The sequence below is a fragment of the Carcharodon carcharias genome, chromosome 15, assembly GCF_017639515.1.
Source record: "Carcharodon carcharias isolate sCarCar2 chromosome 15, sCarCar2.pri, whole genome shotgun sequence".
In the NCBI taxonomy this organism is placed as follows: domain Eukaryota; kingdom Metazoa; phylum Chordata; class Chondrichthyes; order Lamniformes; family Lamnidae; genus Carcharodon; species Carcharodon carcharias.
Genome location: NC_054481.1, coordinates 115,865,555 through 115,892,618, shown reverse-complemented (window position 1 = coordinate 115,892,618; position 27,064 = coordinate 115,865,555). Strand labels below are relative to the sequence as shown.

At 44.4% G+C, this 27,064-nt stretch overlaps 1 protein-coding gene across 1 annotated transcript in view; it reads left to right on the top strand.

The window, feature by feature from the left end:
* Positions 1 to 27,064, top strand: part of plch2a (phospholipase C, eta 2a) — a 334,095-nt gene that overhangs the window by 191,040 nt on the left and 115,991 nt on the right. The window contains exons 3-4 of the mRNA XM_041206546.1: positions 8,778 to 9,021; positions 12,110 to 12,239. Coding sequence (XP_041062480.1) covers positions 8,778 to 9,021; positions 12,110 to 12,239 — 374 coding nt within the window. The remainder of the gene's footprint in view (positions 1 to 8,777; positions 9,022 to 12,109; positions 12,240 to 27,064) is intronic.

The window sequence follows — 27,064 nt, the reverse complement described above, 5'->3', positions numbered from 1 at the left end:
AGCTTTTCTCTGCAGCAGAGTCACAGCTCCCACCCCTCAACGCTTTGTGAATTGGCTGCATATATTCTGAAGATGCACTGCTCCACCATCTTACCCAGGCTATTTTCTGACTTTGATTAGAAGAACTGGGAGAGTCAGCAAGTTTTCAGGATGTGAAACAAGTTAATTGAAGTGGAGGTGCTAAGTTGATGTTCCTTGGAGGGACATTGTAATTAAATATCCTGCTTATCCATGAACTATTTAAAGTAACGACTTAATTTCTGATCACCATTTTGTTATGTAGCCAAGATCCTTGATATTCCCCTGGCACAAATATTGATCTTGATAATAAAGAGAATATTTCAACATTAAACACCTACTGAGCCAACTAATTATATCTTCTTATTTAGGAGCGTTTGTCTTTCTGCTCTATATGTTTATTCTGTCACTTGAAATCTCCCTGGGTCATAAGAAATAAGAGCAGGAATAGGCCTTACTGCTCCTCAAGTCTGCTGCACCATTCAATAAGATCATGGCTGATCCCACCCTATCTCCATATCCCTTTTGTTTCATTCATTCTTGGGATATGAGTGTCACTGGTTAGGCCAGCACTTGTTGCCCATGCCTTATTGCCCTTGAGAAAATGGTGGTGAGCCGCCTTGCTAAACTGATGCAGTCATCTAGTGCAGGTACATCCACAGTGCTATTAAGAAGGGAGTTCCAGGATTTAGATCCAGCAACAGTAAAGGAACGGTGATATGGTTCCAAGTCAGGATGGTGAGTGAGAACTTGCAGGTGGTGGTGTTCCCATCCATCTCCTGCCCTTGTCCTGTTATGAGGCAGATGTTGTGGGTTTGGAAAGTGTTGCTGAAGGTGCCTTGGCAAGTTACTATAGTGCAACTTGTAAAAGTTCACACTGCAGCCACTGTGCGCTGGTGGTGAAGGAGCGAATGTTTAAGGTAATGGATGGGGTGCTGATCAAGTGGCTGCTTTATCTTGGATGGTGTTGAGCTTCTGTTGGAACTGCATTCATCAAGGCAAGTGGAGAGTATTCCATCACATTCCTGACTTGTGCCTTGTAGATGATGAATAGGCTTTTGGGAATTGGGAGATGAGTTTATTGCCCATTCCCAGTGGCCCTGAGATGGGCTTCTTCATGAATGACTGCAGACCATCTTTGATACAAACAAGTGACTCATTAGGCCACTTCAGAGGGCAGTTAAAAGTCAACCATGTTTATGTGAGACTGGAGTCACATATTTGTAAGATTGAGTAAGGGCAGCAGGTTTCCTTCCCTGAAGTTCAGTGGGAATCAGTTGGATTTGTACAAAAATCTGGATTGGCCAGATGACTTCAAGTCATCCTCTGTATTCCAATTTTTCCCTGCGGTCCCAGTGAATTCCAAGATAGGACAATTTTCTCCAATCTAAAATTATATTAGGGACGAGGAACTTCAGTTATGTGGCAAGATTAGAGAAGCTAGGATTGTTCTCCTTAGAGCAGAGAAGGTTAAGAGGAGATTTAGAAGAGGTGATAAAAATTATGAGGGGTTTTGTTAAATTAGTTAAGGAGAAATTGTTTCCACTGGAAGGAAAGGTCAGTAACCAAAGGACACAGATATCAGGTAATTGGCAAAAGAACAAGAGGGGAGATGAGAAAAACTTTTCTTAGACAGCAAGTTGTTATGATCAGTAAGGATGAACTGAAGCCATTGGATACTTGATACAGGAGAGGGGTTGAAGGATGGTCAGAAATAGAAGGAATGTGCAAGATCTATGGGGGACTTTTAATCAGAAGAAAGGAGAGAACCTTAAACAATAGGAATAATCCAAAGTGGCAAGAAGCTAACTGGGCAGAATTAGGGTAAATTCTACAAAGCTGGTAAACAAACTCAGCAAGGAAATGTCATAGAATCATAGAGGTCTACAGCTCAGAAAAAGGCCCCTCAGCCCATCAAGTCTGTGCCGATCAAACAAGTACCTAACTATTCTAATCCCATTTTCCAGCACTAGGCCCACAGCCTTGTATGTCATGGCATCGCAAGTGCACATCCAAATACTTCTTACAATGAGATGTGGACGAGAGAGTTCTCCTGCAGCGCGGGAGCTAGAAACTTCATTACACCTTGCTGCAATAGATTAGAATATTTCAAGAGACAATTATAAGCAGCAATAGAGTGTGAAGACAAAAACAGGAAATGCTGGAAAAACTCAGCAGGTCTGACAGCATCTGTGGAGAGAGAAACAGAGTTAACGTTTGAGTCCATATGACTCTTCTTTAGAGTTAAAGGGCAGTAGAAATGTGGTGAAACATATACTGTTTAAGGGGGGTGGAATAGGTGAAGCTGGATAGAAGGCCAGCAATAGGTGGAGGCAAAGGAGAGATTGCTCAAGATGTCATAAACAAAAGATCAAAGCGTTGTTAATAGTGGTGGCACTGGCTAAAGGAGGTGCTAATGGTGACAGCTTCTGATTAGGCACTTTACAGCCTTCCGGACTTAACATTAAGTTCAACAACTTCAGACTATGAACTCTCTGCTCCATCCCCACCCCCTTTTTGAAATTCCCCCTTTTTATTATTCATTTTTATTTTAAAATTTTTATTTATTTATTTATTTCCCCCCATTTATTTTCATTATTTTTAAAATTTCTTTCCACTTTATTCATTGTTTTATCCCCAGCTTTTAGCCTTTGCAATGTTTTTTCCCCATCACTGTCCCCTCTCCTCACCCCACCCCCACTGGGCCTTCTGTCACTTTCCAGAGTGCTTACCCTGGTCCGGCCATTATCACATTCTGCTTTCCACTCTCAGTGTCACCATGGCACATCCCTTAGCCAGAACCACCACTATTAACAACCCTTTGACCTTCTGTTCATAACATCTCTCGCAATCTCTCCTTTGCCTCCGCCTTTTGCTGGCCTTCTATCCAGCTTCACCTGTTCTGCCCCCTTTAAACAGTATATATATCACCACATTTCTACTGCCCTTTAGCCCTGAAGAAGTCATGCACACTTGAAACGTTAACTCTGTCTTTCTCTCCACAGATGCTGTCAGACCTGCTGAGTTTTTCCAGCATTTTTTGTTTTTGTTTCAGATTTCCAGCATCCGCAGTATTTTGCCTTTATCATAGAGTATGAAGAATTGTGTAGTCTCTGCAAATGAAGGACAATTTGGCTGGAGTGAGAAGGGGGTTGGACTTTGCTCTGGTTGTGATCATTATGGGCCTGTCCCCTTCAATAGGTCACTTAACTCTGTACTATGTTCCCATAATATGCAGAAGCCTAGTCTGGCATTAGGGTAATGCAATCTAACCCTCTGACACAAAGGGTTAACATGCACCTGCATAACTCCAAAGTCCAAAATAAAAATACAATTGTCCAGTTAGAAGTGTTGAATAGAAATGGGAATGTTCCTTTGTCAGTTTTCTCAAACCCAGTGTGCCGTCTTGAGAACCACCTGTGGCCTTTCCATGCCTGCCAAAGGATACACTGACGATATTCACTTTGAACTGCACTGCCTGTTGCTTTTTGGTTAAAAGTAGCATATGAGAGGGTCCCACAAGACAGCATTGAGATTAGGTTAATGTAATAAATAAAAACAAAAATCTGCAAGTCTAAAATAAAAAACAAAAAATGTCAGAAATACTCAGCAGGTCTGGCAGCATCTTTCTCTTTTTATTAGTTCACGGGATGTGGGCATCACTGGCTAGGCCAGCATTTATTGCCCATCCCTAATTGCCCTTGTTCAGAGGGCATTTTAAGAGTCAAGCACATTGCTGTGGGTCTGGAGTCACATGTAGGCCAGACCAGGTAAGGATGGCAGATTTCCTTCCCTAAAGGACATTAGTGAACCAGGTGGGTTTTTACAACAGTTGGCAACTGTTTCATGGTCGTCATTAGACTTTTAATTCCAGATGTTTATTGAATTCAAATTTCACCATCTGCCGCGGTGGGATTTGAACCCGGGACCCGGAGCATGGCGAGATCTGTGGAGGGAGAGAAACAGAGTGAATGGCCTGAATTTTTAGATCGGCGGGCCTGGAATCGGCCGGGGGATGGACCGCCAACCGGAATCAACCCCCCCACCGCGATTTCACACTGGCTGGCGAATTTACAGCCAGCTAACGTGAAGCGAGGGCTGAGAAGCTCAGCGATGCCAAGGTGGGGGTGTGGGAGGAGGTCAGGCGCTAACATCAATGCGGGTGTGGGTCAGCGCTGAGAGAAAGCTCCCTGAAGGCCGAGAGCTGCTTCAGGGAGCTGAAGACCTGAAAAATCAAAAATAAAGGTTTCAGGAGCTGAAAGAAAGTGTCCAGGCATCATAACAAATCACCTGAAAACTTAGCGGCTGAAAATGCCGTCCACAGAAACTTATTTATATTTTATTTTGTCACGGAAACCTCATCGTGTCCGTGGATGAGGTTTGATGTAAAATGTAAAGGCCGCCTTGGCCAACTGTAAGATTGGACAGGCAACGAAAGATTGCAGACAATTGCGCCATTAAAGGGCTTAGTTGCCCTCTTAATCGTCGGCAGGCCCGCCAACTGAAATATCGCGGGATGACATCAGGACGCTCGCCCGATGTCATCTCGCACGATTTCACGTCAGATCAGGTCGGGCGCATGCCCATCTGGTCAGCGTAAAACCCTGCCCAATGTTTCAGGTCAAGGACCTTTTCTTCAGAACTCCAATGAGATGAAAGTGTTTTTGCCAGTGTTGGTTCGGAGATGGATGTTGGCCAGGGCACTGGGAGAACTCTTCTCGTGATAACATCATGGGATCTTTGACAGCCACCTGAACCACGCAGATGAGGCTTCAAGTTGATGTCTCCCTCTATGGATGGCAGTATTCCCTGTCAGTCCAAGCAAGGAGTTCAAGGAACTTCTAACTCAAAGCATGACCTACTCTGGCTTTGTGGGTGGTGCTCTTGTCTCTTGAGTCAGGAAGTTGTGTGTTCAAGTCGAGCTCCAATGTAGTACTGAGAGAGTGTTGCATGGTCTTTCCAATGAGATGTTAAACTGAGGCCCCATCTGCTCTTTCAGATGGGGGTTAACAGATCACATGCTATTTCAAAGAAGAACAGAGGAGTTCTCTCCGGTGTCCCGAGCGATATTTATCCCTCAATCAACATCACTGAAACAGATCACCTGGTTATTATCATGTTGCCGTTTTGGGAGCTTGCTGTGTAAATTTGGCTGGCACATTTCCTACAGTGACCATGGGGAGAAGTTTCTCCCCATCGGTGGCGGGGGGGTTTTGGGTGGGAGCGGACGTGGGCGGGGGCACAGCCAATCGCCGCCATTTTTCGTGGGCGGGACAATTAAGGCCCGCCCAGCATGACGGGCACCCGGAAGCACTGAGAGCTCCCTGTGTGGGTGGGGTGGGGGGAAAGTAGATTGAGTTGGGGCCTGCGCTCTTTCATGCATGCACGCAAAAGAGCACAGAAATCTCCCCGAGGCACAGAGCGGCCCCAGGGAGATTAGTGTGATTTTCTAAAATTTTAATAAAGAAAAAAAAATGTTAAGACATGTCACATGAGCTGGTACAGGTCAATGAATTTTATTAAAAATTTATATTAAATGTTAAAAACCTTCATGAAGCCTCATCCCGCCGGTGGATGAGGATTCATGTTTTTCCTATTCCCCCGCTGGATCTCCTGGCTTGCCCACCAACCTGAAGGTTGGACAAGCAGGTCCTTTAATTGTTTCAATGATCCTGTCAATTGGCCATTGACAGGTCGGCGGGCCCGCAGCTGATTTGGCTGCGCCCCCACCTTCCTGAAGATTTAAATGGGGCGGGGTGATGTCGGGAGTTCCCCCCAACGTCATCCCGCGTTATTTTACGTGTCGGCGAGCGGGCCCCGCCCCCTTCTTGCCCACAGCAACATTCTGCCCTATTTGTTTTACTGTTTCGGTGAACCTGCTTCCTCTTCAGCCCTTTCCACCTGTCTCTCTTTTAATATTCACTATCTTTCCTCTCTCCTCCCACTCTTCTCCCTCACTCTTCCCTTCCATTCTTCTTTCAGTTCCTTTGCCTTGTTCCTTCTTCAATACCCTTCATCCTCTGCCATCAATCTCCACCATCCTCCTCCCCTCTTATAACAGGCTGTGGTTATTCCCCCCTCCCCTCTTCCTACCCCTCTCAATTTCTCCCCCACTTCCCTCTTCTCTGCCATCACTTTACATCTCTCTGACCCCTTCCCTTCCACCTCTCCCCTCCTCATTTTTCTCTGCTGCCTCTCCCCTTCTTGTTCCCTTCTCTAACTACACCTTTCTCATCCCTTCCCCTCCCCCTCCTTCTCCTCTCTCTCCCCTTCATCCCTCCCTCATTCTTTCCCTTCCCCTCCCCCTCTCCTCCACTCCAACAGAGTTGATTTGGTCATGACATCACATTGGCAGGACTGCATCATCAGCCTCACACCAATTAAGCGCTAACAAGCTCAGTTGACAGCTCTCCAAGGTGGTTCTGTTAATTGGCTCTTGGTCTCTGAATGTGGTGTCATTCGTTTTAAAACTGGGAATAGACTGGTAATATGAACAACATAGGACAATACTGTACTTCACACTCCTTGAATAATGGCATAATTACAAATGTATTAGCATGTAATTATACTACGACTCACCAAGATGCAGAGTGGTTGGGTGTAATAAATCTGTATTCAGTAACCATTATTTACAACATATTGATGAGATACAGAAAGAGAACTATACAATGTAATAGCAAAGAAATTACCAATAATTAATACTGGAATCATTTCCTTGGAACATTATTGGTCGTCAAGGCACCAAAATGAACATATTGCTAAAAACTCAGGATGAGCCATTGCGAAAGAAGCAGTGTGTCACTCGGGCAGAAGGACATTGGAAGGTTTGAAGTTGGGAATGTGACAGAAACCTCTTGAGCGAACAATTCCCCATCTCCTTGTCTGGCCACTGAGAGTGATCGCTCCCAAATTCAATTGGAACTTTCAAAAGGGAATTTGGGCATTTTGTTGAAAAGGAAACATTTACAGGGCTAAGGGGAATGAGCAGGATGGGGAAGTGGAGCTAAGTGGACAGCTCTTTCAAGGAGCCAGCACATGCACCATGCGCCACATAGCCTCCTTCTGTACAATGACCAGGAGTATTAGAGTTGTGGGCAGACGACAGGTATCTTTCCCATTGTTTGCACCTTCACAATGATGATTGATTGCCCCCTCAGGTCCAGTGTTGCCATGGTGGAGAGGGGAGAGGTTGGTGTGGGCTGGGGGTGCAGAATGCAGGGATTAAAAGGGAATGGGCCAGGAAGCCCATGGGCTCGATCGCAAGGGCTGTGACACTTTCTGAAGAAAATGATTACATCTCTTCCGCTAGCAATAAGCAAAAAATCATATTGTGCCAAGATTCAGAAGCCTCCCCCAACCCAATTCCAAGCCTATCCTCCGCCACTGGAGAAATCTTGAGACAGTGGCCAAGGGAAAGAAAAACTTACAATTCTGTAGCAGGTTTCACAACCTTAGCTAGTCCCAAAGTGCTTTGCAGCAGGCAGTTTGAGCTTTGCAAGCTCTCACACATGGCAATGTGATAATGGCCAGATAACCTGTTTTTGTGTGAGGAATAAACATTGGTCAGGAGACTGGGGAGAGCTCCCTTGTTCCTCTCCCAAATATTGGTCATAGAATCCTTTATTGTCCCCGAGAGAGAAACTAGGGCCTCCTTTTAATGCCTCACCTGAAAGACAACACATTTAACAGAGCAACACTCCACTTAGTACTGCACTGGGAGAGTCAGCCTGAAGTTAATGCTCAAATCTCTGGAGTGGGACTTGAACCAACAACCTTGTGACTCAGAGGCGAGAGGACCACCCAATGAACCTGGCTGGCCCTGGCTAAAAAATGCAAATTACCTTGGCCTAGGTCAAGAGTTGTCCATGTGGTCAACAGAACTCCAGCCTACTGGAAAACATGCCAATATTCCATCTATAATTCTGCTGTTTTAGGCCTGTTCCTGCTCACCAATGCTGGGACATTAGTGTCAGGAAGCTAAATACATTCCCACAAGGACCTTCAAGTGAGGCAGGTGCAGGGTAAAATTCTTCTCTCCTGCCCTGACATTGCACTTTAAGTAGAGTCCCAGAAAAGCAGCTTTACCCCGCCAACTCCTCACATTCCACCAAGTCCATTTCTGAGTGAGATATTGGTCGGTGTTAAATCAGGTGCGATTTTATCACAGAACAGCACAAAGACAGACTGTGCTGGATTTAAAGCCAGGTTTGATAGGCCAGTGTTCTAACCCCTGTGCCATCCGGTTACCATGGCAATAAGAACTGCTTTTAGATAGCTGTTTAACATTTGAATTGAATGACGAGGAAGGTGGAAATGGGAGCAGCTGTGGCTCAGTATGTAACAGACTGTTCAAATCTCTCCACAGTCTCATCTGCTCACTTTCTCTGTGACCTCCTCTAGTCCTGCCATCCTCCAATTCTAGCCTCCTATGCATCCCAGATTGACATCGCTCATCATTGGCAGTCATCCCTTCAGTTTCTTGGTGTTGCGGGGCACTATTTAGCCCTCAACCAACATCAATAAAACAGCCCACGAGACCATTATCACATTGTGGGGGCTTGCTGTGTGCAAACTGGCTTATGTATTTCCCTACATTATAACAATCCAAAAGTATGTCGTTGACTGTGAAGTGCTTTGGGGTGTCCAGAGGTCAGGAATAATGCATTATAACTGCAAGTCCTTTCTGATTAGAATATGCTGATCTTATGGCTATTTTGTCTACCATTTTTAAAATGCCATGGTATTCTTTCTGTGTCCAGTTTCAATAGATGCTATTCGAGAAGTGTGTGAGGGAAAGCAGTCGGAGATCTTCCAGCGTTACCCGGATGGGAGCTTTGACCCAAACTGCTGCTTCAGTATTTATTACGGGGATCATATGGAATCTCTCGACCTGGTTTCATCGAATGGTGAAGAGGCCCGAACGTGGATTACAGGCCTCAAATACTTAATGGCAGGGATCAGTGATGAAGACAGCCTGTCAAAACGGCAGAGAACACGTGACCAATATCCTTTCCGACATTGGCTGACAGTCTTTCACATGGGTTACAGTTTCTACTTTCTTTTTAATTACACAAGAAAACTTGTTTGAGAAAGTGTCCTTGCCTTTTGATGAGGCAGTGGGAGGGGCCAAAGGTTGCCACCTCTGTTTGGATGAATTCAAGGAGGTTTCATCACATGACTTCCTCCACCTTCCCACCTCCCCATCTCCAAACTCCTCCCATTGGTCACCTGTAATTGGGTTTTGTGTTACCCTGATTGGATGACTCTTAATTATCATTCAGAGGGTCCTTTTCCCATTTCCAATATTTTTATAACTAATAGCTGAAGGTGTTTGAACAAAAACACATTTTTCTTATGGTCCTATTATTTTTCTCTTGCTTGCTCATAATAGTGACCTGGAGATTATAGTCGTAATGACATATATGGAGCCCATTCAGCCCATCAAGTCTATGTCTATGCAGCTCTCTATTGAGCAATTTAACAGTCCCATTTCCTGCACTATCCCCATGGCCCTGAAAGTTTATTTCCCTCTAGTATCCATCCAATTTCCTTTTTGAAATCATTGAGTGTCACCATTTTCAGCACCCTCATAGATACCGAGTTCCAAGTCATTACCACTTGCTGCATAAACATGTTCTGCCTCACATCCCCCCTTGCACCTCTTGCCCAAAACCTTAAATCTGTGTCCCCTACTTCTTGTACCATCAGCTAATGGGAACAGCTTTTCCTTTTTAATCTTTAATTCCCAGAGTCACCAGGACCTTGAGGATTGGCAACCCTACAAAGCTTCTAAAGCCAATCCCAGAACTTCTGGTCGGGTGGTTCAGAGTTTGGGGATGCTGTTACTTAGGTGATCGTGCCTCCAACTAGACTACCCTGGTCAGACCACCAGTCACATTTAGGCTACTACTTTGGGAAGGAAATGATGAGAGGGCATGTTTAACAAGTTCTGAATAATTAAACTTCTAAAGTATAGTCTCCAAACTCTATAGGCTGTGCAGGTGCAGTACAGTTAAATCCATGTTCCCATTAATTTACATTTAATACATGCTGTGCATACAAAGTGGTTTGGTGTTACTTGCTCAGCATCTACTCTGTAGTGAGGCACCAATGCTGAGAACATGCATTTCCAAGCCTTCCACAAAACAAAATCAAACAGGGCAAGGCAGCGGGGTATAAAATAGAGGTTCAAATTGAACGAGGGGCCCCCTAAGTTCACGAGTTAGGGAGCAGCTTGTAGGTCAGGCTTTTGGGGACTGGATTACAGGATTTCCTCTCTAGGTACTGGAGCTTGGAGAGTGGGAATCCTTATCACAGATTAAAATGAATGGTTGGAAAATCATTGCTCCAAGTTTTAACCCTCCAGTGCTGGCCAGGAAAAGCTATCTCCTCAGCTTTAGAGTAACCCTGATAGTCATATTATGATACAGCGCAAGAGGTTGCCATTTTGCCCATCAAACCCGTGCTGGCTCTTTGAAAGGAATTCCTCAGTAGTCCTATTCCCCTTGCAGGATGATCATTTGGATTGGGTTACGGGCTTATCCCTGGAGCTTTCATCACATGATCCCCATTCACTCAGCCTCCCAACAAGCCCCCCACCCCACACCCTCCCTCTCCCCCTCCCCCTCCCAGGGCTCCTGCCACTGGTTATCTGTCATGGCCAATGAAAAAAGAACACATAATTTATTTTACACCCCGATAATTTTCCTCCTGGGTTTTTTGTTCACAGCAGTGATTTGGAGATGGATCTTTAATTCCTGGAGACTCCAGACAATCCTGGAGGGTTGGCAGCCCTTAGTTTTTCAAGAATTCCCTCTCATCTCTAAACGGTTTTTGACACTGTTTGGCGCCAGCTCTTTTTTGTGACTTGAAGGTGAACCCCAGAGTCTGAGCCGTTTGTGTTTGATGTTGAGGACTCCTGCAGTGTCACATTTCCTCCGCCAATCTTTTTTTTTGCCCATTTATACAGCGGAGACTTCCCTCCTCACCCAGAGCAGCCGTCTTGCTTCATCGTTTCTTGGCAGCTTTGTGTTACCTGATGCTAATGTCACACTCATTACTATTAATGACCATAAGGCAGGAAGATAAAAACAAACATCTCAACAGAGCCCATCTCATCACAACACACTCTTAATTCTGACTAAAGGTGAGAGTGCTTCCTGCTTGTTAATGGATATCCACAGCGGAGTGGGCAAAACAAAACAAATTGAAGCTCCGATAACCTGCTAATGAGTTGCAGCTGCTGGACTCTTACTCTTAATTTCATTTGATAAAGAGCATTTCAGAGCAGGACCAGTGTTTTTGGGTCCATCAGATAAAAGAATGTAACAGAGGCAGAGCTGAGTGCCGCTGAGAGTTTGGTGCATCAGAGAGAGGCTGCATTCCGGTGAATTCCATTGCCTGTATTTTAAGGAAAGCTTATAAGAATTCTTAAAATCGAGGAAAGTCCATCAGGTGTAAGAAGCCCAGATGTTTTATGGGTCACATACCCATCTTTTCACTGCCCATTGTATTGCTCAATCGCTTACCATATCCCTCAAATCCTTAGTCCATTCCCACTGTATCCCTCAGTTTCTCCTTACTATATTCCAACCTCTTCCCAGTCTCTCCCTCAATCACTTATCACTGTATCACTGAATTCTCTTTATCATATCCTTCAATCCAGCTCATTGCACCCTTCAGTTCCTTCTCACCATATTCTTCAATCCTTTTTTCCCATATCCCACAATCCATTCTCACCCATTTCTCAATCCCTCTCCTCAAATCCTTCAACATCTTCTCATTGTATCTTTATTTCCTTAACTTATTCCCAGAATAACCCTTCCGTATCCCAGTTTGATGCCTGGGTCTGTCAGATTCAAATCGTTTTTTTTTAAGTTTTTTGATTCCTGCTGAATATTGGGATGCCCTTGAGTGCACAAGAAAACATGGGATAAGGAGATGCCACTCAGCCCATCAAGCCCAAAGCTTCCTGTACAATTTACCCCATCCCACAGTCTATCCCACTCCAGTCATGAATATTCCCGTTCCCCAAAATTGGTCAAAGGAAGATGAGGTCCAGTTTCCTGTATTGTCCTTAAGTGTTATTCACATGGCTAAAGCAGACATTTGCGGAGGCAGATAAGAATGGGGATGGCTGCCTGAGTGTTGGCGAGGTCCTGCAGCTGATGCATAAACTCAATGTTAATCTGCCACGTCAGAAAGTTAAACAGATGTTCAAGGTAAGAGGATTCTCTGGCATGTCGATTCATATTTTCTAAATCTTAGCCGACATTGAGTGCAGTGCCTGTCCTTCCAATAGTGTCCATGGGATCTTTTACATTCACCTTTGGTCAGCTGTCCTAATAGCTCCCTATGTGGGTGATGGCCTACTCCATCATCCAATGTATCCTCCCTACGGAGAAGGACACAGGGAAGAAAGAATTTGCCTTTCTGTAGTGCCATTCACATCTTTAGGATGTCCCAAAACCCTTTCCAGCCACTGAAATTATTTGGAAGTGTAGTCACTGTTGTAATGTCGGAGTTGCTGCAGCCAAATTAGACACAGCAAGCTCCCACAAACAGTAACGTGATAATGACCAGATAATCTGTTTTAGTGGTGTTGGTTGAGGGATAAAAATTGGCCAGGACACCCGGAAGAACTCCTCTGTCCTTCCAATAGTGTCCATGGGATCTTTTACATTCACCTTTGGTCAGCTGTCCTAATAGCTCCCTATGTGGGTCAGTGTCAATTTTTTTTCTGATAATAGCTCCTGTGAAGTGCCTTGGGAGGTTTTACTACATTAAAGATGCTACATAAATGCAAGTTGTTCTTGCTGTTGCCTGAACTTCTTGCGTGTACAGCTATCAACCAGAACAGTGCCAACTCATCTCTTATACAATCCAGATTTATGCAGACCACCGGAAGTGTGTGTGTGCAGTTCATCATCAGAGTGCAGAATAATATTTTGCAGTATTATAGCTACCCGCTTTTTGGTTCAAGTCCTACAGTCTTATTGCACCCTCATTCACACCAATACAATAACAACACCACACTGATTAATGTGGAATAATGGGTACATTAGCACTGGTGTGCAATGGCTTGAATTGACAGGTATTGGCAGATATACCAATTTAAAATATTGAGCACTCATCTTCAATAAACTGCTTCCAAAGAGTGTGAGTCACCTATCAAAATCAAACCACAATGCATTGGATGATGATGCATATTGGATAATGAATGCTGCTTGGCTGGATCAATTCAAATGATAATGAGATCATTCACTGCCAACTAACCAGGAATGATGTGAGGTGCTCTGTGCTTATTACCGCTCATTTACAAAGATCGAAGTGAACTGTCTCTTGAAGAACAGAATGACTAGGAGGTGGTGTTGGGAAAAGAGAAGTGTTCAAAGGCGAATTTAAAACCCATTTTTAATGTCTCGTTTAAAAAGTTTGTTTAATGATTCATAATGGCTTTATGAAGACCTACGCAAGTTTTCAGATTTGATTAGAATGATTTACAATGGCTGTAGAAAGAATTAGCTCAGTTATAAATGTGGTCAGAGCTGCTTTTGGGAGTATAGTCTCAAATCCTTCCCACATTATTTAATCTCCTTAAATAACTTCTGGCAGTTCCAGGCATTGAGGATCCACTAGACATTTGTCTCAGAAAGGAAGTTCAAACTTCCATCGTGAAAAATAAACTTCAGTTACAAGGTGGGCAAGCGACTTGCCAGGACTAAAAAGGTTAAACTATGAGGACAACGTTGCACAGGGAAGGTTTGTTTTCCCTCAGGTATAGAAGATTGCAGGATGATCTTATTGAGGTGTTTAAGATGATTAAAGGAATTGATAGGGTGGATATTATTGTTCCTGGTGGGGGAATCCAGGATATTGGGACTTAACCTTAAAATTAGAACAAGGCCATTGAGGGGTGATGTCAGGAATCACCTTTTCACCCAAAGGATAGTGGTATTCTGGAACTCTCTCCCTCAAGGAAGCTGAGGCTGGGTGTCAACTGAACATTTCAAAACTGAGAGATTTTTGGGGAAGGGTATTATGGGATATGAAATCAAGGTGGGTAAATGGAGTTAGGATACAGATCAGCCATGATCTAATTGGTGGAACCGAGCTGGCAGACTGAATTCCCCCCCCCAACCCCCGACAGAAGGCCTTCCTAATGATAGTTGAGATTTTCTACTAGGGATTCCTGAAATTGTGCAGAAGGGAATGGCTGTAGAGATATAGAATAAAGTTTGAAAAGTTGGTCATTGAAAACAGAAAGTACGTACTACCCTTGCCATTCCATTGTAGAAATGGTGAATGCTTTTCAATGTGTTTCGCAATATTTCTTCCTCTACCTTCCAATTTCCTCCTCTCTTATCTTGAGAACTCTGACAATATCTCATTAGTGTTGGCTGAGCAGGCATTAATCCTGCATGTGTGTGTTTGGCTCTGATCTGCATTCCCAGCCAGGGTAATTGGGTAACAATCAAGAGGGGAAGACTTGACTATATTTTCCCCCCTGACCCTCTAGCCCATGGGTCCTGAGGCCAGTTGAAGAGCACTTGATTTTGCCTTGGCTGAAAGATCAGACACTGGTGCGTGAGGTTCCTGTGTGTTTGGGGAAGAGAAAGGAAAGAAATGGTGGATGGCAGGGCGGGGAGGAAGAAATGTGGACAATGGCATCATAATTTAGTCGACCATATCATGAGGCAGCCATTTGCAGCACAGACCACAGATCGAACCTGGGATTTAAAGATCTGTATGGGCCCCAGGGCACCATAGCATCCAACTAATTTGTTGAGCTCACAATCATTTCTTCATTTTTTCTTCCTGTTAATTCCTGATTGCAGTAAAATTCTCATTGAGTTGGGTCTGTGCAATTTGCTGAAAAAAAATCAGCCAGATGTGACATGTTATTTAAACCACTGCTCAAAGTGAACGGGAGAGATTGAAGCAGGTTAATGCTGATAGGAGATGCCTCAATCCTCTACAATGGGTTTCTGCTGCTTACTGACTGGGGGTTGGTGGTTTGGTTGAAGGTGACTTCATGAGTGATGTCCTACGGAACTGAAGATTGTTGAACATTTGCCATGTTATTTGTCTTTAACCCAGATATTCTTTAAGTGTGCAGCCCAGTGTGTTTGGCACTTTCCCAGGTTAGGGGCCAAGGGCAGAGGGAAGTGAGCAGCGTCAGAATTGATTCTGTAGATGAAGTCAAACTGATGAACAGTGGGTATGTGCCCCGTTCTCTCAGCATCACTGGGCTCTAGAGCATTGCATTCCCCCTAGCAACATGAAAGCGGTAATGATCTTATAAGAGATAGCAGGCATTTGCCAAGTTGTGTAAAGGTTTTGCTTGAGGCCCCTTATAATATTGTCTCATTTCTTCAGTCTTTACAGAATTGCACACACCATTAAGTAACGACTGTATTTAATAGCTAGTGCCATATGCCTTCACCCAGGCCAGATGGTTGAGCTTAGCACACAATCAGACGTGTCATATGGTCTATTAGAAGAGCGTTAATCCTTGTTATTGCATGTTTCACATCAGTTTCCATTTGAAATACAATTGTTGTCTGTGGAGTTACAGATTTTAAAACCTGGGTTTGGGCTAAATCCTCTCCCCTGTCCCCGATGAGTCAAGTAAATCTGTAAATGCCTGGTTTTATTTCACCATGTTTCCCCTTCCATCTACTTCATCCTTTATCCCTTGTTTTTGCTCAGCTAATGGGAGCTAAGGATATACCAGTGAGCACTCCAGACCTCAGTGATCCAATCTCTGACCCTGTAACCTAGCTAATAACTGACAAAGCTCATCACTCAATGGTGCTGGCAGACAGCAGGTGATTGTAAACCACAGCTCAATCTTTATCTGTCCTTAGTTTCTGCCAATGGTTGATGCAGTTATGATTGATTGAGGTTGAGCTGGGCTGGGCATGCAATTCCGGGCTCTGGCTGAATGGACACTGCCGGGCAAAACATTTGGCAGCGAGTTCACCAGTTCAAAGATCCCAGCAGGGAGTAGGGTTGCCAACTCTGCCTGGACATGATATTCTTGGAGATGTTGTCACATGACCTGCTGCTTCCATCCACCCCACCTCCTCACTCCTGCCATTGGTCGTCTACATGTCCATCCTTCAGTGATCAGAAAGCAAACAGACTCACCATTATCCGATTGGATGATTTTTAATTGTAAGTCAAGCAGCCTTTTATCCCCATCCCCAAATTACTTTTATAATCAATGAAAAACTCAATTTGATTTTTCCTCCTAGGCTGCTCAGAGCATTGACCTAGAGATTAATCTTTTAATTCCTGGAGATGCCAGGACAACCCAGGAGCATTGGCAACCCTAGGTTTTGATAGAGCGGACATAAGGAAATTGTTTCCTCTTGTGGGGAAGAGCTTAAATGAGAGGCCATCAATATAAGATAGTCACTAAGGAATCTGATAGGGAATTCAGAAGAAACTTCTTCACCCAAAGAATGGTAAGAATGTGGAACTTGCTACCATAGGGAGTGGTTGCAGCAGATAGTATAGATGCATTTAAGGGGAAACAAGACAAGCATATGAGGGAGAAGGGAATAGATGGTTACAATGGTAGATTTAGATGAGAAAAGATGGGAGGAGACTCGAGTGGAGAAGAAACACCAGCATGGACTGGTTGAGCTGAATGGCCTATTTCTCTGCCATATTTCATATGTAATCTATGTGGCGTGGGAGCCAGGCTTGACAGGAGCACAGGTTGGAATATTAATGATAGGGTGTCCAATCCCGCTCTCCCTTTGAGAGCAGCAGCCTGCTCGGGACAGTCAATTTATCTTTTACTTTGTAACTGCCGCTTGACACCAACACATCTCATCTAATGTAGAGGTTCAAAATCCAAAGACCCATTTCCCCAGATAACATGTTAAATATCTATTTTCCTACTGGTTTGGGGCTCTTTTCCTTATGCTCCTTAGCTTTTCCTCTGCACTATTGATGGTTCTTTACACCGACTGGGGGTCCGCAAGAAGGTTTAAAAAATAATGACATGTTATAGATCCTCATTTGTAATTGGAAAGACCCATCTACAAGCCCAGAATCAGTTATACGCCGTGACTTTATCTCACCCCGGCTACAGGAAGTGTCCTTTTTAAAAACTCAACAAACCATTAGATTTCTCTGTGATCTTTTCCCAATCACCAGAACATCCTCAGCAAAGTTGTTCCAATTGTTTTCAACACTGAAGCACAAATCTTTGCCCTAGCCCCCAACTTGCATTTACTGTTTCCTGTAAGTTTACCAAAACTCATTCATCTCTGCTTTTAAAAAGAGATTAGTATCTGCTCTAATGCTTGTCTGTTTCTATCAGTCATTTTCTTTATAGGGGAAACATGTCATTTTTGCTACTTCCTTCATTCATTCAGCACACTTCTGACCATTTACACACTATTAATCATTGTGTTCAACAAGTTCCATTGTTTTATCACTGCTGGCTGTTTTAAACCTGTTTTAAGTAGCCCAACATTGCCTCAATTGGTTTTTGTTCTTATTTCCCCTGTTAAATATATGTTTTTTCAATCCAATCACTTGTTCGTCCCTCTTTGGATTTTCTCTTTCACTGCTGGCTGAGAAATTAACAACAGCAGCTTTAGCTGAATTTGTATTTGTATCGAGGCCTGTCCATTAAATGGTCATCTACATAGAAAATATATGTGGGGGATAAATTCAGGACATTAACTACTGGTACAAACAATTGGAACTCCTGACTTGATGGAGAATCTATAGAAATCACAATAAATTAGTATGCTTTCTTAGATGATTGTGTGTGTGTTTGTTCGCTAGACATTATTTTTGATATGTTGTGACAGCTTAACCAAAGTAATGCTTGGTGATCCATCCAGTTATATTGCTGAAAGGAGAGACAGGTTGCAGAAACTTTTTGCCTTGTATGCATCTGGACAAGTGCAAGAATGCCAAATTTCAAACAATTTATACTACAGGAACAGGTCTTGTGGTGCAGTGGTAGTGTACCTACCTCTGGGCCAGAAGCTCTGCTTTCAACTCCCACAGAAGCTGCATTCATAATGCAGCAAACCAGGTTGATTATCAGAATGTAATTCCTTCTAATATGCCTGATGGCAGGCAATAAGAGTAGGAGAGGTTCCTGATCAGCCATACTGCAGAAGACAATGGCAAACCACTGCAGTACTTTGTTAAGCACAATCATGGAGCGATCCAATGGAAATCCATGGTCACCAACGCCCTGTTGGGGCATCTTACCTGAAGGTGGAGGATACTACAGGAGAAAAGGATGCTGATTGGTTGGCAAGTTGAATCTGATTGGCTGAGCATTGCCATCGAGAAAGCAATGGGGAACAATAGGCTCCCCAGCACCTGGGTAATTCAAAAAAGGCACAAGGCTTGAACAGGTTCCTTTTGTTTGCAGAGAACGTGTCCCTGTGTATGAATGTATGTCACTTCTAGCAAGCATAAATGAGCTCAACTGATTATCTTAAATGTGTTGTTCTAGTAACCAGTCACATAGAAGCTGACTGGTTTGAGGCCAACATCACTGTTGCAGAACCTGTCGTTGAAACCAAGTGGTCTGCTCTCAATAATCACAAGAGAGATCTGAGTGAGAAGACTTTGAATGCACTAAGAGCTGCTCAAAGTAAAGTCCAACAGATCTCTAGGTGGTGTGCCAGTGACTACTGGCTACTACTTTGCCAGAATATCCTTTGACAATGGGAATGCTAGGGGAATGTATGAAGGGATCAAAAAGGCAACGGATCCATCAGCAAAGAAAACAGTTCCATTGAAAACAAAGGCAGGGGCGGTCATCACCAACTGTAATAAACAGTTGGAGAGATGGGTGGAACACTACCTTGAGTTGTATTCTAGAGAGAACACTATCACCGGGGAAGCTCTAGACACTATAGAAAGCTTGCCTGTCATGGCAGAACTGCATATCGAACCCACAGTGGATGAGCTTAGCAAAGCTATTGGCTCACTTGCCATGGGCAAAGCTCCAGGTGCTGATGCTATCCTGTCTAAACTCATCAAGGGTGGGATGAGGTTTCATGAAGGTTTCACTAATGAAATAAAATTTTTTATCAAAATTCATGAACATGTCCCAGATCATGTGACACTGTCACATGAGGGGACATGTCTTAAAATATTTCTTTTTCTTTATTTAAATTTTTAAACCTTAAACTAATCTCCCTGAGGCACCTCTGTGCCTCAGGGAGATTTCTGCGTGCAGGGAACCACTCACCCACCCGCACAGGGACCACTCAGCGCTTCCGGACGCACATCACCCTTGGCGGCCCTTAATTGACCCGCCTACGTAAAATGGCGGCACGGCCCCGATCGGGGGGTGCCGATTGGGTTCGTGCCTGCCCTGCAAACCTCCCCCCACTCCAATGGGGGGGAAACTTTTAACCCTGGAGAAAACTGGCTGTCCACTGAAGCTCTTCAATGTGATCTCCTTTTTCCATGACAACACGATGGACAAGGTCAACATTGGAACCCTTTGAGACCCATCATGGGGCCAGAAAGGGTTGCCTTCCGGCACCAACACTTTTGGCATATTCTTCTCTTTGTTGCTGCTGCTTGTCCTCAGGTCATCTACAGAAGATGTCTGCTTACGTACCAGAAGCCTAGCTCGCCTAAGATCCAAGACAAAGGTGCGCCAAGTCCTCATCGGAGAGTTGGTGTATGCTGATGATGCCACACAAGCTTTCCACACCGAGAAACACCTACACAGCAAATGGACAGATTCTCCCACGCCTGTAAAGAGTTTGGTTTGAACATCAGCATTGGGAAGACAAATGTCATGGTCCAGGAAACAAACAGAAAATGCTGGAAAAACTCAGCAGGTCTGGCAGCATCTGTGGAGAGAGAAACAGAGTTAATGTTTCGAGTCCATATGACTCTTCTTCAGAAGAAGGATCTTACAGATTCGAAACATTAACTCTGTTTCTCTCTCCACAGATGCGGCCGGACCTGCTGAGTTTTCCCAGCATTTTCTGTTATTATTTCAGATTTCCAGCATCTGCAATATTTTGCTTTTATCATGGTCCAGGATGTTGCCACTTCACAATCAGTGAGCACTGACAATGTGATGCTCCCAAATCACAAGCAATCTGTCACTTGATGCTGAAATCAACACACGCATCACAAAAGCTGCAGTCGTTATGTCCAAGCTGAGTAATAGAGTTTGGAATAGCAGCAATTTGACTGAGAACACCAAACTGCAAGTCTACTGAGTCTGTGTCATCAGTTAACTCCTCTACAATGGTGAGACCTGGACAACATATGCTAGGCAGGAGAAAAGGCTCCACTTTTACTGTCTCAGACATACCCTCAGCATCTCTTGGCAGGACAAGGTCACCAACTCAGAGGTCCTGGAGTGTGCCAATTCCATCAGCGCACACTCATTGCTAATCCAATGATGTCTGTGCTGGCTTGGCCACGTTCATGAGATGAATGATGGCTATATACACAAAGACCTTCCATACGGTGAACTGGACACTGGGTCACAACCTCTTGGGTCCATACCTCCACTACAAAGACACCCAAGATATGAAGATGGTGGACATTGACACTGACAACTGGGAGACAATCGCTGAGGACTATTTCCTCTGGAGCCTGACTGTTTGGAAGGTAGTGGAAGAGTCAAGCAGAGTCAAATAGCTTAGCTGACTGAGATGCGGGCTCAGAGAAAACAGAGGCCAGCGAATTCTGCACCTTTTCAGCTCATTGTCTTCCTCTGCAACAAATATGTCAGAGACTACCATGCCAGAATGCAGCTACTGAACCACACCAGGCGATGTTTGACACAGAGTTGAACACCACAGCATAAACCATTGTCTTACAAGATGGAAGGCTGCCTTAACTAACTGAACATATTGAGTATTTAGACCTCCAGTGGGTAAATGCACCACCCCAATGTGATACTAGTTAGAAACCTGGGCTGTACTCAGTGAACTATCCTGAATCAAATATATGGGTGCTTCTAACATCTTTGGAAGGATAAAATAAATTTAGCCAGGATTCCCACTCCTGATAGCCATCCAATGACCCCTGCTGGAGAGTTTGCGGATACCACACAAGGTAAAATCAGGTTGGCTGTAGTGTAACTGAATAAAACACTACTTCTGCAGCACCGACAGTGTTGTCCTATTTAGTACAAGCTAATTACACGAAGCTGGATTGCCAGGGACAACATCAATGAAAGCAAAGTACTTAGTCAGGATGAACATTGTGCTTGATATGTGTGTGCTTGTCAAAGGTCCCTCCAGGGTCTTGATAGAATTGTTGCTCAGCAACAAGTTTCACATTAAGTAAAACAAAAATAATAATTATAATTTATACAGAGAAAAATGCTTATGTTATGGGCAGGTGAAGTCTAGGGGATATTTGTGGAGTTTTTATAACATGGGAGGGTGGGGGGGGCGGGGGGGGGGTACTTCAGAAGCCTTGCTTTACACCATCTTGACTTCAGGGACTGTTAAACCAAATCCAGATCCCAAACACAATTCCTAACATCAAGCACAGACTAGACTCTATATCAGACACTGATAGTAACCTCCAGTTACAGATTGTGGAGAATCCATCACACAATATATTCGGCTAGAAGCAAAGGTAGAAAAAAAGTAAAGGAAGAAAACAAACCTGTAATGAAGTACAAAACTAAACAGAATGAACAGTAAAACTGAAAGGACAGGATTTAAGTTAGTGAGACGAGATATTCAGTCAAGTTAGCACATTGAAGCTGATGAGTTTAAAACAGAAGATTGCAATAGCAGCCTTTACGTGAGATAACTTGATAAAACTGTTATATATTCCAATGAGCGATACAGTGTAGAAAACCCCAGCTTTATCACTTGAAATATTCCCAAGTGAGATAAAGATTGCAGTTGGAGGTTTTGTCTAACAGGCATGGAAGGGAAATGGGTCCAGGGGGAATTGTACAAGTATATTAAATGTCAGATGGATCCAAAGGTAAACAGTTGGAATACTGAAGAAACACCAGACAGAACTGGGGCTGTTTGATGCTTGTGGGCAGCTCTGCTCCAAGGGAATTGGATCACAGTTAATTCTGCCACAAAATACTGCCTACTCAAAAATAGTCCTGCTCTTTGCACCCACCTTTATCAGAACTAACAGCAGGGTACATGACCTACAGATGGATCTAATCGAGTACTTATAATCCCATTTTAAAGGTTCATCCCAGATGGCATCTGTCTCTTCACAGAGTGCCTCATCTAGCTTGTTTACATGATTTTAAAAGAAACTTTGCTTCTTATTTGGAGGGAGCTCCTCTCATAATGACCATTCAAAGGAATTATGCTTAATTACATTTTTATTTGTGACTCCGGTAGCTCTCCGATCTCTATCAGAAGATGGTGGGTCAAGCCTCCCTTGGAGACATCGCACACAATCTAGGCTGACACTGCAGCATGGTACTAAGAGAGTGCTGTGCTGTCGGAGGTGCATCCTTCAGATGAGACATTAATCCAAGGCCTTTTTGCTTGTTTAAGTGAATATTAAAGATCCCACAGCATTAAATTATACAACAAGGAGTAGTGAATTCTCTCACTGGTCAAAATCCCTCTCTCAACCACCACTACCAAGGACAGACTCATTCATTTCATTTGTAGTTTATGGGATCTTGCTGTGTTCAAATTGAAGGCTGTATTTTGCCGACATAAAAATAATTCAAAAGTGATTCACCCAATGTGATGCACCTTGAGAGAATTCTGAGCAACATGTTAAGATTTGTCATAAATGTAAGTCCTTTCTCTTTGCATTTCTTTCTCTCTTTCCTCTACTTTTGCTCTTCTCTTCCTTTCACCTTTCTTTTTAGAATGGTAGAATGATACAGGGCAGAAGGTGGCCATTCAGCCCATCGTGCGGTTCTTTGAAAGAGTCTTTCAATTAGTCCCACTCCCCTGCCCATGTCGATAGCTCTGAAAAATATTCAGATATTTATCTGATTCCCTTTTGAGAGTTACTATTGAATCTCCTTCCACCTGTTGTTTCGGGCAGTGCATTTCAGATCATAATAACTCGCTGTGTAAAAATAATTCTCCCCATTTCACTTTTTTTTTGCCAATGCCTTAACTCTATGTTCTCTAGTTAGCGATCTTTCCGTCACTAGAAACAGATTCTCCTGATTTGCTCCATTAAAACCATTTGTTTACTCTTTCGTACTGTCTATGGCTGGTTTCGGTCTCTTCACTGGTCTGAGGAACTGAAACAAATGGACATGGAACCAAAGGAGGAGACACTAAGAGAAGGGTGACAAAAGGTTTGACGCCTCATCACACCTTCAGAAAGTCCCAAACAGCTTCACATCCAATATGTTGCTTTTAAAACGCATTGACAGTTGTTATGTAGGCAAAAGTGGCAGCAATATGGACACAGTAAGATTCCACAGAGAGAAAACATAGACAGAAGGGGGCTGAGCAGTTGAGGAGTTCTATAGTCCTGGGACAGAATGAGCAAGAGTAGGACATGATGTGACAAGTTTTAGATGGAGGGATGCCATCTGGAGTAGTTATTAGATTGTAGTAATTATGGTTTTATTTAGTGTGCCATGTACCTTTAAGGATACTACTGTTAAGGAAGATCACATGATCTATCGAAACCAATAGGAGAGTAGTGTGGGTTACCTCAGCAGGCAGAATAGAGATAGAGTTGGAGTTAAAAGCACACGTGTAGTTGCTGCTGAGTATATTGTAAATAAACTTAATGTTTTCACCCAAGAAGTGTCTGCAGATCAACTCTACCCTTAATAGTACAACTCGGCCACCCTATAACAAACTGACGATGAAGATAAAACATGACTAAACAGAAAAACCAAGTTAAAAAAATCAAGTACTACTATTGTCACAGAAATGGACTTATGATGAAGCAATGTAAGGAAAGATTCAAGCAGGCCTGTAAACAAAAGAAGAAGCTCAATTGTATCTACAATGTCGAAGAGCCTGAAACAACAAATTCAGACATTTACTCGTTGTTTAACCTGAAAGTTGGAAAGACAGAACCAATATCTGTCACAGTGAAAGTAAATGGCAAGCCTGTTAGGATGGAAGTGGACACGGGAACTTCCACTACAGTACATAATATAAGAACATAAGAAATAGGAGCAGGAGTAGGCCATTTGGCCCCTCAAGCCTACCCCTCCAATCAATAAGATCATGGCTTATTCGCCCCAACTCCTCTTTCGTGCCAGCTCCTCATAGCCCTCAACTCCCAATATTTAAAAAACCTATCTACCTCCTCTTTAAATACTTTCAGTGATCTAACCTCCACAACTCTCTGAAGTAGAGAATTCCAAACATTCACTATCCTCTGAGAGAAGAACTTTCTTCGCATCTCAGTTTTAAGTGAGTGTCTCCTTATTCTGTAACTATGTCCCCGAGTTTGAGATTCCCCCACTAGTGGAAACATCATTTCAATAAGTTCACCCCTCATTCTTCTAAACTCTAATGAATAAAGGCCTCACCTGTTTAGCTGTTCTTGATAAGTCAACCCCTTCATCCCAGGAATCAGCCTAGTGAACCTCTTTGAACTGCCTCCTTAATAATGGACTTTAGCATTTTCCCGATGACAGGTGTCAGGCTGACTGGCCTATAGTTTCCTGCTTCTTGTCTCCCTCCCTCCTTGAACAGGGGCGTCACGTTAATTGGGGAACATACCTTCAGATATTTGAATAATGGTGAACATCAGTTAAGTTTAGAAAAAAGTGCTACCAAGCTAAAAACGTATATGAGTGAAAACATTCAAGTAAAAGGCAAAAGCATAGTAACTGTCCATTATGGAAGCCATTCAGCAAAGCTGGTATGCGACAAACACATCACAAACACATTCGGCAGGTCTGTGTACAGTTCCTAGAGACTGTGTACGACTCCTACATTCCCAGTCGGTCACAGATCCCTGATGTCTTCCAGGATCCACAGAAGCTGCAGGGATGGTTCCTCAGGGACAAGGGCTACCTGCAGAGGATAAGGCTGATGACATGCGTGTGTTGGCCTCAGACTGCAGCAAAGCAAAGGCATAACGAAGGTCATGCTGCAACTCGCAACTTGATGGAGCAAATCATCGGGTTGCTGCAAATGAGATTCTGGTGCCTTGACTGATCTGGCGGTGCCCTGCAATATAGTCCATAGAGGGTGTCACACATCATCGTCGTCTGCTATGCCCTTTACAACCTGGCGCTGCAATGGGGAGAGGATATGGCTGAGGAGGAGATGGAGAAGCTGGAGGTCTCCTCCGATGAGAAGAACGCTGATGGGGATATGGGTGAGGAGGTCCTCGAAGGTGACGATGACGGGCATGAGGCCCTGGCCAGACAAGGCAGGCGTGCTCAGGAGGCCCTCATAGCTGCTAGATTTGTGGAGGATGGTGACAATATGCAGTGAGGTGACCCCATAGATCCTCACATCGCATCTATGAACGTTTGACTCCAGTCTGGCTTATGGTAGCGCACGTACCCTCTGTGAGAATGCTCCTGTCATGGAGACGCAGTGGAGGCCCAATAGTCACTCGATTGCAGGAGGATGATGAAGACATGCAGTGAGGGCACTCCATAGATCTTCACATAGCCTCTGAGAATGTCTGTCTCCTGTCTGGCCCAGGGCAGCTTGCTCACTTCAGGGTCCTATAGAGATGCAGCCATGAAAGCATCTGATCCTTTGTCTGCCTTCAGCACCTGAGCCCTTCAGGAGCACAGCGTCACTTGTCACAGATGCTGAAGAGATGGGGGCCAGCCCCAGCTTAAAGGTGCTGAGAGCACACAGAGAGAATGATGGTATTCTGTGATGCCTGTTGATGACATTCTGGCAGCAATGACCAGCACCACCGAGGAGCAGGCATCAGTAATGTTTCCAGGGAGTGTGAGTTCGGACCATCACTTTGTTCTGAAGGCTGCACAAAGCACAGGGAGGAGGCCCTGGACTGAGACACCTGCCTTTATCTTGTGCAGAAAGGTTTCACATCTGAGTGACATGAACACTGCTCATCAGAACAAGGAGCCACAGGCAGGGAGACATTCTTGGGAGTTTATTGGCAATAGTGAACATTATGTACAAGTGATTAACACCCGTGCCCACACAGTCCAACCACATCTTCTTCACTTTCCTAACCCTGCCATTAAGTTTTGGTGATCCCTGGCCATCCACAGTGGAGGTGGAGGCAGGTTGCTGACTGCGACGCCCTGTCTGTGATGACCTTGGTGGGCGTCCTCTGGACAGCCGAGACCTGGAGGGCCCCAGCCTGCTTTCGGGGTCCTGCTGTGTGGCGGTGACACCGTCCTCGGCCTGTGGAGCTGGAGCTGCTGAGGTCACAGGAAGAGGGGATTCGGATGGGCCGGACACTCCCAGAGTCACCTGGATGGATGGGCCCAGGATGGATGACACCTGCTGGTCCTCTTCCCTATGGGTGCTCAAGGGCCCCTGGCTGAACCCTTGAGGAGAAAGGGTAGCTGGATTGAGATCGAACTGCCCTGCACCCCTCTCACATACACACTGTTGGTGGCCAACTATGGTGTCAGTGATAGTATTCAGCCCACATAGCAGTGCAGGAACAACGTCCCGGACCAAGGTCCCCATGGCAGCCACCATCCTACCAGTGTTGACCTTGTTGTGTTGTCATGCCAGCGCTATCACCTCAGACTGAAGGCAGATGGACTCCTCTATCGTGCCTTGCAATCTGAGGAGTGCAGCGGACATCCCTTCCTGATGTTCCCCAGCTTGCCTTTGCAGCTCCAGCAACTGTGACATGATCAAGTCCAGAGGCTCATCATCTGACTCAAACTCAGCAGATTTCTGTTCTCCAGCAGTCCTCCGAGTGTTGGACACCTGGCAAGTCCCTGCTGCCGCCTGCTGTGGATCAGACAGTGCAATGAGCTCACCAGATTGTGATCCTGGGGCTACTCTAAAGCTAGATCCCACCGAGGTGTGTGTCTCTGCGCTGGTGGAGAGTGTGGGTGAGTGCTGTGATGGGACTTCAGGGAGGGTGCCTCAGATTCCTTTTCAGAGGTTTCTTCGGGGCTTGACTGGAGGCCCTG